Raw genomic sequence first — 16,247 nt, forward strand, 5'->3', positions numbered from 1 at the left:
ATTTTGGACCTTACAATAGGAAAAGTGGTGTCCTGATATGGAGGTGGTGCTGTGCTGATGCTAAGATGGTGTTGTGCTAACGCTGAGGTGGTGTTTCCGGTGCTGCTTAGGTGGTGCTGTGCTGATGCAGACGTGGTGTTGCGCTGAAGCTGAAGTAGTGTTGCGCTGATGCTGAGGTGGTACTTGTAGGTAACCAATTGCACACTACTGGGAAACGATTAATGCAATACACTTCCCTAAAACAATCAAACACACACAAAAGAACACCTTCAACCACACAACTAACAAACCAACCAGTCACACACCTAGTAAAACTAGCTGCCAAAAATAACGGTGAGTGGAGGACTTCATTTCACAGTGACACCACTTTCCAGTTCTGGACTCTTCCTTTTGCAGATTATTTTTTCAGGAATGCTGGTCCAATTAATTGAATTCAGCTGAACGAAGACTACAACTTCCAGATGCACTGATTTGTTACCTGACGGTATAGATGATACCAAGAGAAAATACATTGACCTAAGATCTTATGGTACACCTACTCTTGGGAGAATAAAGGATGTAACACCAAGATAAACAACATCTCTGAACAGGTGATACAAAATATGGTTCAATTGCTTCTTAATGCACATGATGCGAACTCAGCATTCTGAATTTCTCTAGATGCTTGATAGCTGGTATTATTTCACATTTAATGGTTCATCTTCCTCCAAACTGTGTACCAACATTAAACACACAAGTCTTTGCAGTATGTGCATTAACTTACTGAGCAGCATTACCAGCTGAGAGTTTTCAAGTCCACACTTTTAGGAAACGGGTAAAAATAGGGTTCTGTGACCTAAGCAAAGCCCTTCAGTAAAAATTGCAGAGGCTCGTTTAATTTGCTCTTGTCCCAGTGAGGAGGGAGGGTTGTCTGAGACACAAGCCCGGGCATGCTACCCTGCGCTATTCTGCTTCTCTGAAGCAATGCCACATATGAGCATGTGTCAGTGGTCTCACAAGACCAGCTGACATCCCCAGGCAGTCAGCTCACCTTTAGGTGAGTCTGGCAGCATATAACCACCAACTTGTTACTGGTAGACCTTGCCAGTTCTAATTTGACGTAAGGTTTTGACGAGACCAGGATAAGACGAGGAGTGTGTAGGGAACATCTGTAGACCACAATGATATATTTTAGATCACATATATTTACAATTTGAAACACAGACAAAATTACACGATTTATGGTCAGTTTCTGACACTGGGATTAAAACACAAATCCTCGTGGCACATGATAAATTCCTAAGCCAACCCATAGCTGCTTTTGGGAGGAGATGTGGCGCTACAGTCAGGGCTGCCGACTTTCTAACTAGGGAGCCTGTGATTTCACGCAATAACCACTCCACGCTGTATGTTAGCGTAAAAGGCTATTTTATTGGGACAGGGTTGACAACAACAATTTAAACCAAACATCAATAACATATACCAATCCCCTAACTCAAATCTTTCATCCATCCGCCATTCACCCACTCCAGTTACTCTCTCCCAATTCACTCCTCAATCTCTTCCCTTCCTCCATTCTCTTCCTCAGTTATCTTTCAACCTCCTCCAGCATCTCCAGCCATCGCACTCTTGCATGCCGCACCCCCATCATGCACCTGCATCTCCCTCCCCGGAGGGGTGAGTATGCCCGTCAAAGACTCCCCACCCCTCCAAAGTACTGCTCGCCTCGCACTCACTCCTGTAACATGTAGGGTGGGAGGGAGGTCAAAACTGACTTGACACTTCCCTGATGGCACTGAGGGCAGGAAGAGGCTGGAACTTCCTCTCCTGCCCTCTATAAACCTTAACTCTAACCCCACTCCTAAACCCACCCCCTGACTCCCTAACCCCCTACCTACACCCTGTCCTAGTGGTCTCGCGCGAATACCCCGGGGGAAGACGGGTCTGCCGACCTTGCTTCCCCCGGGGGCCGCATCACGCAATAACCACTCCATGCTGTATGTTAGCGTAAAAAGCCATTTTATTAGGACAGGGTTGACAACAACAATTTAAACCAAACATCAATAACATATACCAATCCCTCAACTCAAATCTTTCATCCACCCGCCATTCACCCACTCCAGTTACTCTCTCCCAATTCACTCCGCAATCTCTTCCCTTCCTGCATTCGCTTCCTCAGTTATCTTTCAACCTCCTCCAGCATCTCCAGCCATCGCACTCTTGCCTGCCGCACCCCCATCATGCACCTTCATCCTCCTCCCCGGAGGGGTGAGTATGCCCGTCATAGACTCCCCACCCCTCCAAAGTACTGCCAACCAGGGAATCCCCGAAGGGCGGTTACCTGCCCCACCTTTCGTCAGTGCACCTTTCACTTTCAAACCCGGCGGCACCAAATAGACTCATTCCACAGGTGACTAACGACATCCCTCAACTCCATCATGTAGTATGCGTTACCCATGTGCGAAAGGTGCACACCGTCATCTCGAAAAAGCAGTGGCTCCTCGAGCCGCAATCCCGCATGAGCAATCACTTTAATACCTCTGTTCTCACAAAAAACTCTCATTGCGCGATTCAATTTGCGCAGTGCTCTCTCAACTGCCGCGGGCTTCAGTGCCCCTCGCCAAGTCCTGCGCGGCACAAACTCAGTCCAAACAATACAGGCGCCTGCCCGATTGATGCTCCTGGTTTTGAGATCCCGTTGCATCAAATGTAGCAAGGACACACCTGATTGCTTGATTAAATCGTTCTCCCCAGGTGGATAATCAACATGTCCGGGCAGCCTCTCTGAGCCACCTTTTTTCGTCAGCCAGGGCAACAAAGCTCCCCAGCGCATCCCGCTCTTACCCCACCATTGCACCTCATGGTGGCTGCTTCACAGGCCCAGGCTACTACAATACACCTGCCTGTCCGCATATTTAGATGCCCAGTGCACAAACGAGTGTCCCACAATCCAGGTAACCGTCTTGGCTGCTGGACCCCTGATGCAACCTACGAAGAAAACAAAATTAATATCATAGAACCAAAACCCCCACAACACCTCCCTCACCCTTTCAGCCTACCCCCCAACTCACACCTGCCTCATTTGTGCACATAACGCTCGCAGCAGCGCAAACGCCATCGCCCAATGCTCCTGATTTTGTCCCAAGACCTCCCTAAACGCACTGCTGCCGTCGCCGCACCAATGCGAAAAGAATGTGTCCCATACCTGGCTGGGTCCCTGCCCAAGCGCCTCAAAGCCATTCGCAACACCGCCAGCAACTGAAAAGCCGCCACCCACTTCTTGGAGGCATGACAAAAAATTTCCCTAGTCACCTGCTGCGTCCTGTTACAAAAATCACCCCACTCTCGCACCGGGCATGCCTCCACACATCCGCTTTCGCCCAGCCACACCCACTTTCTCCTCCCTACCTGGTCCGTCTTAGAACGACCCAACCAAATCCCCAGCCACGCACCATCCAAATGCACATCCTCGTACTCCCTACCAGCCTTGCCCCATGCCCCTATCAATTCAGAAACCCGGAAAGCCCTGAAGAACATTCAAATCATACACAAACGAAACACTGCCACCTCATACTCATCATAACAACAATGTGACAACTCGTCCAACAATCCAAGCAACAAGTCAAAAGTAATCGCCTCCCTTGCGCCTCCCCCCGTCCCTCACCCCGTTCATGCCCCCAACCTTTCAACACCGTGCTCAACAAATCACTCTTTGCAGGATCAAACCCCATGTACAACGTGCTGTAAAAAGAAATTCCCGCCAACTTCCCTGCAATCGTAGTCTGAGACAACCCTTTATCAATGCAATCCAAAACAAAATGAATGACTCCCTGTTCACAATCCTGACTGGACATACGCCACGTGTCACTGGTCCATCCCAGAAACGCGCCGAATTCAGACCACGCCAACCTGTAAGAGCGCCTTGTAGAGTCAGCTATGAATTTTTCGACCAGGCCCACTACTCTCACTCCCCCCAGGCCCAGATACCGGCCGGCACCTTGGTCTTGCAAGCTTCCGCTCCCGGCGCCAGACGTCTGAAACGCTGCCACTGCAAACGAGACAATGCATCTGCAATGTCATTGCTTGCACCTGGTACATGTTGCGCTCGAAACAGCTCATTAAAACGCAGGCATTGCAGCATAAAACTTCGCAGCAGACACAGCACGCGCAGATCTCGCGCCTTCTGATTGTTCACCAAGTCCACTACTGTCCTGTTGTCCACATGGAACAATACAGACCTGTTCTGAAACTCCAGGCCCCACACCTCCAGCGCAACCAACAGTGGGAAGAATTCTAAGAACGCAATACTCCTGCCTTGCTTCAACCAATGCTCGGGCCACTGCTCCGCACACCACCTCCCGCCCCAGAAGATCCCAAAACCAGAAGCCCTCGCAGCGTCGGAAAAAATCTGCACCTGCCAAAACATTTTGTCATCCACAAAATCCAGCGACACACCATTGAAATCAGACAAGAAACTCTGCCACACACGAAGGTCCGCCCTGACTCCCATCGAGATCCAGACTCTGTGATGAGGGAGCACCGCACCCGACATGGCCATGCCGAGCTGTCTGCAGAATGTCCTCCCGGTCCTCCCGGCCCACACCACCCGGCACGCAAAATTCAAAAACCCCAGGAGTCTTTGCACAGACCGCAGATCAATCTTCTTCTCCCCAATCACCTGCAGCAGAAAAACCTACATCTCCATCACTTTCTGCTTCGGCAGCCAGGCCATCCAGTAAACCGAATCTAATTAAAGGCCTAGGAAGGTCAAACAACAGCTAGGCCCAGCTGTTTTCTCTGGGGTTAAGGGAACCCCGAAATCCGGTGCTAGAACTTCAAACTGCCCAAGCGCCCTCCCGCATTCACCAGACCGTGCCCTCCCAAAAAACAGGAAGTCGTCCAAGTAGTGCGACACCTCGCGATGACCGCTCCAATACGTAAATGCCCACTGTAGAAAAGAGCTGAAAGTTTCAAACAAAGCACAGGAGATCGCGCAACCCATGGGCAAGACCTTGTCAACAAAGATGGGCCCCTCGAACTGCATCCCCAGCAGGGAAAAATCAGCAGGGTAAATTGGAAGGAGGCGAAAGGCCGACTTTATGTCACACTTAGCCAACTCTGCCCCCTGCCCACACACCCTCACCAAACTGATCGCATCGTCAACGGACGCATACAAGACCCTAGAATCCTCCTCCGCAATAAAATCATTGACAGATCTCCCTTCCGGCCAGGTCAAATGATGAATCAGCCTGAATTCCCCGGGCTCTTTCTTAGGCACCACCCCCAACGGAGATATAATGAGATCCGCAACCGGCCAATGGTCAAATGGGCCTACAATCCTGCCTTCCAAAAATTCCTTCTGCAATTTAGCCGCGACCACCAATGGCAATTCTCTTGCCGATTTCAGATTCTCTACCCATCTCTGCTCCCGGGGGCCCTGGTATCCCACCCGAAAACCTTCCATGAAACCCCAGTGAATCCTCAATGCGGCCTCTCTATCGGGGTACATAGAGAGCCAAGGACACATGGCCTCAACGTCACCTGGCCCAGCTTGCCCCCACCCTTTAGTGACCCGCCATTGTTCAGATGGGGTGGCCAACGAGAAACATTGTGTGGAGGGTGACGTCCTCAGCACTTGAAGCACTCATGCTTGAATTTGCAGGGGTGTCGGGTGCAGAAACCCTTGTTAGAGTTCCAGCATGCGCCTGTACTACCCTCCGGGGGCTTGGGCGACTGTCCCGTTCCCCAGCATAGTTGCTCTGTCCTCCTGTCCCGGTGTACGAGCTCTGTCCTCCCACCCCAGATTCGGCGGGGCGTGCCTGAAAAGGCCGGTACGTGACCGGGAGGCCGTTGGTGTGTGTGTAGATGCTGAGGACTGCGTGGAGGACATCCACTGTACCCAGAGCTCCTGATCTACCTCACCCCACGGCTTGTCCGGGTTGACGCTAATCCTAGCCCTGAACTCCTCGTCATAACTGAGCCAAGCGAAACCACCGAAATGCATCTGAGCCTTCCACATAATGTACATATACTTAAGCAGAGCGATAGCCCGGTCCAAATGCTTCTCGCAATAAATACTTGCGTAAATCAAAAACGCGAACGTCCAATTCTCCACATTAATCGGCACCCTCGGCCGCCTGGTCAGCTCCCACTCTTCCTCCTTGGAACGCTCCTTGGCCTGGATCTCCCTATGCAACAACTTGAATACATCGACATACTCGTGCTTCCAAATCCAAGACCTAGTCTTTTCAGACAGATGAGATCCCAGCGGCATTGCCAAACCCATATAAGATAACTTTTTCCTATGTTTGTCATCACCCTTATCGTCTTTGCCATCCTGGTCGTCTGTCATGTCCGTCTGCACACCTGCCCCAACCAGTTGCTTCCCCCCCCACGGGTACCACTGCCCCCTTGGCCGACCCCCCGGGTCCCGTACAGACCCCTCCCCAACACCTACCGACCAGCAAGCTTTCTTGCGCCCCCCCGAGTGACCTTCCTCCCAAACTGCCCACCAGGCACCCTCACCTGACAAGGTCAAAGGCACCTCTCGCTCCTTCCTCCTGGCTTGCTTTCTTGCCCCCACCGGTGCTGGCCTGTGGCGCCTGCAAAACACCAAGCTGTCCAGTTGCCACCTTAGCCCTCCCCAATCTGCATTGTCCCGCACTTCACGCTCTTCCAGCTCCTCACTGTCATCATCATAATCCAATTGCTCCTCGTGCACATCCCCCGCAGGCGCCCCTAAAACCTCACGCACCACTTTCTTCAGACCTTTCCCTTGCATACCAGGCACATCACCACACTCCGGCACCGCCGATGCCCGCTCCCTCGATGGGGGGCAGGCCGCAGCGGACCCCCTGCTGCTTCCGCCCAGCGTCTAAGGGCCGCCTTGCACCCTGCCGGCCCACCTATGCCTCTACCAGCATCCACTGCTGGCTTGAGCCCCCCCCGACCGACCAAGCCTGAGGGGGCCCCAGCACCATCAGGTCTCGTAGCCGTCGTGGCTCCCCTCATCTACCCACACCCATTTGCCTCGGGGCCCAGAAGCCCCTTGGTAAGGACCTGGCCCTGATCTTACCTCAAAGCTACACGCTGGGGGCCCATCCCCCTCAAGCCCCAACCTGGCACCCACACCTCTGGCCGCGCACATCTCCTGCCACTTGCGCTTTGTATCTTCAATGATGCAGCTCTGCTCCCAAATCCTATCCTCTAATGACATGCTGGCCCACCTGGACCCGTGGTCCCCTGAGCTAAAATTGCCTGTCTGCTGACCACGAGCACTAGAAGGGCCGGGGGGCTACCACCTGCTGGCTCAATGGGACATGGCAGCGCTACCGCCTTCCGGGGGCCTTGACCCCCAGTCTCTTTGTGCGCAAACCCCCTCCCTGCCCCGGCCTCAGGATCCGCCGGTAGGTCACTCCACTCCCCCTCCTCCCCCTCCACCGACTCACTGCCCAACAGGATGAGCATGAAATCATCCTGAACTGGCTCACCCCAAGTGACCCCTCCCGCCTCCCCCTCCTCACTCCCAGCCTCCAGGTCCCAGGTTATGCCCCCCGGTGCTTGGCCTACAACCTCCACTGCCGTGGTCACACAGAGCGCGCTCCCCGAGGCCTCCGCCCCGACCCTACTGTGAAGGGGGCGCGCCCCCACCCCCCACCACCGGCCCTGTCGTCGCGACATTGGCAGTCTCTTGCACCATATTAGGCGCGGGGAGGCTCTTACGCCATCCCCCGCGCTTTACTGACTCCGATATATGTAGTCCCTGGACCTGCCCAGACATACCTTTTTCTGGGCGGTGGTGACTCCTCTTAACATGCCCCCACCGCTGCGGCGACTCCAGCTGAGGCGGAACGAAGCGTGCGGGTTATCCTGACCCACGCCTCCCCCAGCACACCGGGCCGCAGGAGATCCGCTCTCCCGGCCCGGCCCAACACATGCAGGGCCGCGCAAACCGCCGCCATATCAGGCTCTGTCATCGCGGCTGCACGAACGCCGTCCTCCACCCACCACAGCCTGCCGAGAGGTGGGGGGTGGCGTAAAATGAGTGGGGGGGGAAAAAGACGGTCCGTGAGGAGAAATCAGGGACCAATGGACAGGCCTACGTGCAACAGGGTACCCGGATGCACAACAGAACACACCAGCACCGATCGGGCCTACCGCAAAAAATCCCTGATCTAGCCTCAAAACTGACTTGACCCTTCCCTGATGGCGCTGAGGGCAGGAAGAGGCTGGAACGTCCTCTCCTGCCCTCTATAAACCTTAACTCTAACCCCACCCCTAAGGCCCACCCCCTAACCCCCTACCTACACCCTGTCCTAATGGTCTCGCGCGAATACCCCGGGGGAAGACTGGTCTGCTGACCTTGCTTCCCCCAGGGGCCACATTGGGCAAATCTTTTAATGTTCCCGTGCCAAAAAATGTGACCTTGTATAATGTAACTAGTGCTCATGTAAAGCACTCCAATTCCTGCAAGTCTATTTCGGCAAATCAAATTAGAATGTTTTTCTGAGCTAAGCACGTTTTGTTCATAAAGCCCAACGATCCACAGCAAATAAAAAATATAATTAGCCCTAAACCATCTGGCTTCGCAATATCCCTAGATTTCTTGTGCTCGTGCGCAACTTAAAGCGAGGCTGCACAGCATGAGGAAATCCTCTCTACTTAAGTCTTATCAAAGAAGGAACAATCTGCCCAGCGAGACAGCCACTGAGGCTCTGTGTTGCTCACCTGTCAAAATGCGCTGAAAGTGTTGAAAACATTTAGGAGCTTGCAGAGTAAGAAATTTGGTCACACTAAGTATACACTATGATTTCTGAAAGCTCTAACACTTAGGAAATTCGAGTTTGGGTCTTCCTTTCTCATGGCGTCTTTGCTGGACACAGATAAAGAGACCGGGTTTTCACTATCCAGAGTGGGTACTGCTTACACGCCTAACAAATAAAAAAATGTCACACATAATCGAACCCAACAGCTGTGGGATTAAGCTGTAGGATCACTTGATTTAGGGAGCCATGGGAGAGGAGTGTTAAAAGTCGGAATAATTAATATTGAGTAAATGCCCGCATTCGGAAAAGTTGGTGTTACAAAAAGGAAGCAAATGATCGTAAACTCCTGAGTAACCCAGTATACATAATATTACGCCAACACAGCAGTACCATCCCACCCCTTTGCTGCCTCACAAACAAGTCTTTCTGGATAACATGAACTTGGTATCAGTATTCAGCACACACATTCAAAACACCCCGCCGCTGTATGCCACATCCCGCAATGCACCTGTGAAAGCCAATATGGTGACTCCTGCAAATGCTTCAAGTCTGACCTCGTTGCATAATGGAGGATACAGGTTGTCAGCGCTCTCCTCACTTTGGGGCCTTGAAAAATGAGTAAACCACTGTTCAAATTGCCAGCGCTCACCTCCTCACCGCACACTTCTTAGTAATCAATGGAAAGCCCTTACCAGCGCTCGTGAGGGGAACTTAGGGATTCAAAAGAGAAGAAAGGATTACGGGCGCTTGTATGGTGGGAGGGTAACTCAGTGAGGCAAATAGAGACAAATCCCCCCAAAAATGGTGATTGGAGAGAGGATGTGGCATAACATTCAGAACTGTTGAGATTGGTGCCCAGGGAACAGGGTTCGAGTCTCAGCATCGTCTCTTCCAGTGCCTTCCCCCCAAAAATGCTGAGACATGCAGATCCGAAAAAATTTAAGTAAAACAATGTCGAAAGCCAACAAAATGCTGCCATTTATCAGAGCCTTTGTGTGATTTCAAAGGGGATCTTGACAGAAAAAAACAAGCGTGTTTGTCACCACTCTTTAATGCACGTCATGTAGCTGGGTTAGGGCAGCGCTTTTCACTGCAGTTGTCCTGTAAACAGCAGGAAGGAGAGAGAGCATCTGTAAGGGATAAAGTGCGGTGTCCATGAAGTAGGCGCAGCGCTAATCAAAGCAAAACCTGTGCACTCTGTAAGAAAACATAAAGAGTGCATGAACACAAAAGGAACAAGCGGCGCCCAAAGTATACAAAACATGAATGCTTAACACGAGCAGAGGCAGGCCAACAAAAAGATAGTGCTCTCAAAGTATCCTAAATAACCTAAACAGTAAGAGCACCTGTAACAGGGGCAGTCTTCATGGGAGGATACAAAAGTCCAAAAGGGGCACTACTAAGACTATTCGCCAAGCAAAAGCCACCATTTACAAAGGACAGTAAGAGGAACCAATGAAAAAGATGGCAGTGCTAGAAGCCCAAATTGTAGATACAGCATGTCTTGAAGAGACAGCACGCATACGCTGCCTAGGCGAGATAAGTGTTGTAAGTATATTTATTTTAAAATGTGCATTTGTGTGCTCAATTTAAGGCATTTTTTTGATGTTGAGGTGAAGGTTTTGTTTGCTGCAATGTCCATAGAAACACACAATAGTGACCTTTTTAAGAGAAGGGAGCCCCAATACCATCACCTTTGACAGTTCTAAAACTAAATGGAAACTAGCTCAGCTGCTTGACCCACTCACCTTCCATCATTATTCACCAAGTAAAAGTGTATGCAAAAGTGATGCTATCAGGCCAGTGCGTAATCAGCTGTAACAATGCATATATCGATGGTGTGATTCTTTAGAGTGTGCCTATGGATTTCACTCACCCTCTTCATTTCAGAACACCACCACCATGCATCTTGTATACGATGTCCCTATGCATTTAGCTGCCAATGTAACATGTAGAAATTCTGAGTGAGCAATCACTAGTCACAGTGCCCAAAATGTCAATGTACAATCAGCTTTTATTGTGCGTGTACCGGTTTCGTCTTGCTAGGGCATAAGCAGCTGCTAATTCACCGTCATCTGTGCATAGACACTTAGGTCCCAGTGCCTGTCCACAATTAACAACCTTGTGCAGTTACAGAGCTTGCACACTCTGCTGTAACTGTCAGCATCCGCCCTTGTGCACAGTCAACTACATTTCTTTGTGCAATGCTGGTGGACCAGTAGTACCATGTTCAGCAATTAGAGCTCCGAAGTGCATTGGGCAACCCACAGTGCCTTACAAAACTCTTTATAAGGAAATACAAGCATTGGCGCAGCCAGTAGGTCTAGCCTATATGAGACCTATTGACCTTGTCAATGTTTTTAGCTTTGTTGTATAGCAGCGTGGGCACTGTACAACTTTTCAGAAAGTTAAGAAAGTAAAGAGCTATGACGCAGCTATACCATTTTTGTGTCTAGTGAGGGAGGAAGAAGGAGCAAGCAAGGACAGGGGGAAGGGGGTGGCTACAGTTTAAGCTATGTCAGGGGAGGAGGAAGGCAAGCAAGGATGGGACAAGCAGGGAGCGGGTCTGTGGACGAGGCAATCAACGAGGAGGGGGCAAGCATCAATGGGAGGGAGGGAGGTGGTGGGAGGGATGGGAGCAAGCAACAACGGAATGCAGGTGGGGTTGGTGGGCATGTTTAGAGAGGGCCTCCAAAACCATGCACTAGAATTTTTTATAAAGTATTTTCACAAGTTCACAACCAGTGAAGGACACTGGCCACAGACAGGAAGCTGTAATTGGACCATGCACCCCGGAACCGACATAGACAGGAAGAGGACGGGAAAGTAGGAGGTGCTGATCAATGAGGAGCTAGGAAATGAGAGGGGCATTGAAGCCGACCAAAAGTAAGTAACGGTAAATAATGGATGGGCTGTAAGCGCTTTTTAAGTTTTTATTGTATTTATAACAGACTCGTAAGTGACAGCACATGCACGGTGTCAGGTGAGACTTAAAAAAGAGGCTATTCATAATGCAGTGTTTAGAAATGGGCAAAGTAAGAAGAAAAATTATTTCACACCGCGTAGTACAAAGTAACCTTGACTGTAGACTGCTGGCGCTATCAAATGAACATTACACATATAGTATATATATGAAGATGTGCAGACTGTCATATGCTATTTATAACCATTGTTGAGGGTGGGGAGGAGCAATGACCCTAGAGTGGGTCCTGATGACACTCCCTCAACGTTGCTAATAAACAGCATAGTACAATCTCTACCTCCGCATCTATGGTTTATACTTTGGTTTATTCCATGCATTCTTTCAAGTGCATTTGTTATCAAAATTATTAAAGCCAAATTCAAAGGATTAAGTTTGTGCAGTGAGGTAAAATCACAATGTAGAGGTCTGGTGACTATTAGCATAGTTGTTTTAATATTTAAAGGCACCCTAACGTATATCTGCGAGGCAATAAACAGTGTTTTCCTCCTTTCAATTTCGTTGTATTGTAATAATAAGTAGGAATGTGACCTTTGGAGTGTAGCAATAAAATGTGATGTGTAAACGTGCATTTATTAGTACAGTTGCTCAAACTTTTTGACCCCAATTTATTTAGCATGAGATAGATAGATAGATAGATAGATAGATAGATAGATAGATAGATAGATAGATAGATAGATAGATAGATAGATAGATAGATAGATAGATAGATAGATAGATAGATAGATAGATAGATACATAGATAGATGGATGGATAAATAGATCACAATATGTCTAAAAAGTCAAAATTGATCGAATTTATACACTTTCATCATTCAAGGGAGCTAAAATTTCCGGGTAAAAGTCTGAGGCAAAATGAGGAACTATCACGGAAGTTATACATGGAAGTATCAATTACCTTGGTAATTCCCCATTTCGCAGTTGGCCAGGTCCCAGCTGGTAATGAGCTGTATCTCCCCTGGACCAGGGTTACCAGTACCGCCGGTATCAGTAGCTCCGATATCACCCACTTCCCAGACCACTTGTAATAAGTGCTCAAGACTTTTAACATATAGCTTTCTGCACAGCTTTCATGCTGTAGACACACACGTTGTAAACCCTGTACTATGTGAGTCACCAGTGGAAGAAGGTGAAATATAAAAGTTATAATAATAACAACAACAACAATAATGATAATCACAATAACAACTTTAGTAAAACAAAAAGAAATAATAATAATGATGCTAATGATGATAATAATGTTTGGATAGACATACAAGGCGGCTGAACACTCTGCAGGTTGTGTAACCTCTGTCATGCTTAGTGCACCAGATGCACAAACTGTAAACACTGCTCTGGTTGCTGCCAGTATTTGGTGTTAGTGGATAGAAAGCCATACACTCTTTGTATTGTGGTTACTAACAGCAAACACTTCACGACTTGTACAATGCACTTAGGGCCTCATTTATGGGGTTTTAGCGTAGGGCAGTGCAGCAAGCCACCTTGCTGCGCTGCCCTATGTCAAAGTAAAAGGGCAGTAATGCACCGTATTTATCCCCCTGCGTTGGTGCCATTTCGGCAAACTAGCGGAAACGCAGGTACCATGAGCCTGTGTTGTCGGCAGGATTGTTTTTGTGCAGGAAAGGGCAACAAAAACAATCCTGGGAAGACGAAAAAAACAAGGAGAAATAAAGTTATTTCTCCTCAATTCGCCTACCCTGGGGAGGTGTAAGGTTTTGGCGTAATCCTAGGTTTACATGGTTTTGCAAATCTGGGGAAACATCAAAATCCATGGGTGTTACGTGAGAACACGCGCCACAATGCCGAAGGATCTCCTCCTCAGCGCAGGGTAAAGCTATGTAGCGATTTGCGTTACCTTCCCATACTCTCTATCTATGAGGGCATTCAAAGCCACGCAAAGTGGCTTTGCGTGACCTCATAAAAATGTCTAATGTATCTGAGCATCTAATTATTCGATGTGAAGCAATGAGCCTTATAAATAATCTGTTCTGCTCTCTCCTGGCCAGTAATGAGAACTGTAGGAAAATATGGTATCTCAATAAAGGGGGAACAGGGGAAAAACGACTAAATCATGCACATTATCCCTTTTAACTTCTGAAAAACCTCCAGTGTTCTTCTTGCTCCGTCCACAAAAAGTTAGAAAAAGCAAACTTAATACCTTTTCCTTTCTACTGATTAACTTGACATGAACTTTTCAAACGGCCTACATTTAACATAGCTCTAGTGACCATGAAGCCATTGTGCTTCTCAGTGAAACAATTGCCATGCTGATTGGTTCATCAGCCACAGAAAGAAAACTTTCACAATGCACTTTACCATTGCTGGGCAAACTTTAGATTGGATTTTGATTGGATTGAGAGAGTTTTTCTACTGCTGTCTTCATGTCTTCAGTTTAGGTTTGCGTGGGCAGCTACTAATACACCAACTTCCTACCCACAATTACAAGTGACAAAATAAGCTGCATCTTACCATCTTTAGAAGAGCGGAATAGACTTTCCCCCAAAAGGCAGCTACGAAAGTCAGAGAGCCGTCGCATGCGACCAGCAGGAGGGCTCACCACCTCAGACGGGGCGGAGCCATGCGAGCGCCGCCTGGTCAGGTGGGCTGGGGGGGCAGGCGTAGCGACTTCCTCCTCTTGCTCCTCCTCTTGGTCGTGGCTCCTCTCTTCTTCCACAGAGGCCTCCTCAGTGCTATTGTGCTCCGGCAACTCCACCTCTTCCTCTGCCCCTTCTGTGCAAGGGTCTGATAGCTGCAGGGAGAGAGTAAGGCAAGTCTGAGTACATATAAGTTGTATATAACAACGTGGTTTGGGAGATCAGCTGAAGAGAATTGTCACACGTTTCTTGCCCTATGTTAGACTGTGTGCACTGACATCTACACACCACCCTTTAGAGCCCCAATCATCACTATGCATGTTAACGTACCTCTTGTCTTGATATCATAAGACTTCAGTGGGTGACAATGAAGCCTCTGGGTCCCAGGGGGCCACAGGTGGGAGAGAGGCACGGTTAAGGGAAGCTAGGGGGTACATTGCAAGGCCCTTATGACATATTCCTATGGACCTGGGGATAAACCTCTTTATTTCTAAATGTGCCTCTAAATGACAATTATTTGGGCCTTTTCTATACACTCAGTCTATTGCAATGTGCTCTTTTGTCAGCAATTACATAACACACCACATATTTGGCCTTGTAAAGCTTTCAGAGTCTGGAACATTTTCAATATGGTTTGGGAAATTCAGATTGACTGAAGTCATACCACAAATACAAGTGGTTTGAACAAAAGACAAATTAGATAGTTCTCTAAAAGACAGTTCTTCTGACAGCCTACTAGAATTGGAGTATGTCCTTCACAATGTCCCTGAGAGTACTATTTACTCACATCTCGGGTGAGTGTATAGTGGGGTATGATTTCCCAATTATGTTAAAATAAGAGTACTCTGTTAATGAAACAATCAATCGACATACAATTGTAACACTCACCAAAGACCTAAATCAGAGCAATAAGTACATTACATAGAGTAAAGCAATTACATAGAGTGAAATAAAAAATACGTTATGCCAAGAACTACAGTCTTCTAAGTAATTTCCCTTTTACAACCATGTTTATAAAGGAAACAAGGACATGATTGTTCTGTCCTTTAGAAGGCAAATATATGATCATTGGTGGCTGAAACACGTTGATTTTCTTTCCATAACACAGAAGTGATTAAAGGGAAGGACAAATCAATTGACTAACCCCTGCTTCTGGACAACAGAGTCTTGAACTCTTTTTTGCCTATGTGGCAGTCGTGCAGTTCACCATAGGGATCGGCAGGGGAAAACATCTGTTGTACTATATGGAATGTAAAGCAAGAAATTTTGGTTTCTTGCAAAATGATATAGACCTTCTAATTTACTCATCAAATCTATTTATTTACACAAAACCTCATCATCATTTAAATCATTCTTTCTTTTTTTATTTAATATTTTTTTTTTATTGAGCAGAGCATTAAGTATATGATATACATATTAGGATAAAAAAAATTATTGAAACCATTCTTTACAAAGATACAATAGCTTCTTCTTTACATGACAAGATTTTAAAAAGATATGGCTGTAGCAGCTAATAGCATCGACAATGATTTCAGAAAATGGCAATGTGCAAAGGCAAAAAAGGTGCTAATGCTTCTAAAGTGCAACGGCAGAGAAAAATGCCATTGCTTAAAGTGCAACAGCAAAAATAAATGTTAGTGCTCTTAATCACAATAATTGCTGCAACTTCTGCATCAATATCGAGTGTTAATTTACCTCCTTTAGCTTTTCTAAATTACTAAAAAACTTCCAATTTTTTTCAAAATTCTTAGTGGCTCCCACCCGTCTTGCATATGCTTCTTCGAACTTCTGGGTCCTTTTCATTTTATTAAACCACTTCAAATGAGAGGGAACATCACTAGATTTCCAATTCTGAAGAATTAAAGAACGGGCTACAGTACAAGAAATAAATAAAAAACCTTCTTCAGCCTTTGTTAGCATCATTCTATC

The 16,247-nt window shown here is 47.8% G+C and overlaps 1 protein-coding gene across 3 annotated transcripts in view; it reads right to left on the bottom strand.

Annotated features, from left to right (window-relative positions):
- The window catches only part of ARHGEF25 (Rho guanine nucleotide exchange factor 25), a 980,382-nt gene that overhangs the window by 781,348 nt on the left and 182,787 nt on the right, over window positions 1-16,247 (bottom strand). For all 3 annotated transcript variants that reach the window (XM_085654592.1, XM_085654593.1, XM_085654591.1), the window contains one exon: window positions 14,194-14,473. In XM_085654592.1, the coding sequence (XP_085510718.1) occupies window positions 14,194-14,260 (67 nt within the window). In that variant the 5' untranslated portion in view covers window positions 14,261-14,473. The remainder of the gene's footprint in view (window positions 1-14,193; window positions 14,474-16,247) is intronic.

This window comes from Triturus cristatus, chromosome 4_1, assembly GCF_964204655.1.
Source record: "Triturus cristatus chromosome 4_1, aTriCri1.1, whole genome shotgun sequence".
Taxonomy (NCBI): Eukaryota; Metazoa; Chordata; class Amphibia; order Caudata; family Salamandridae; genus Triturus; species Triturus cristatus.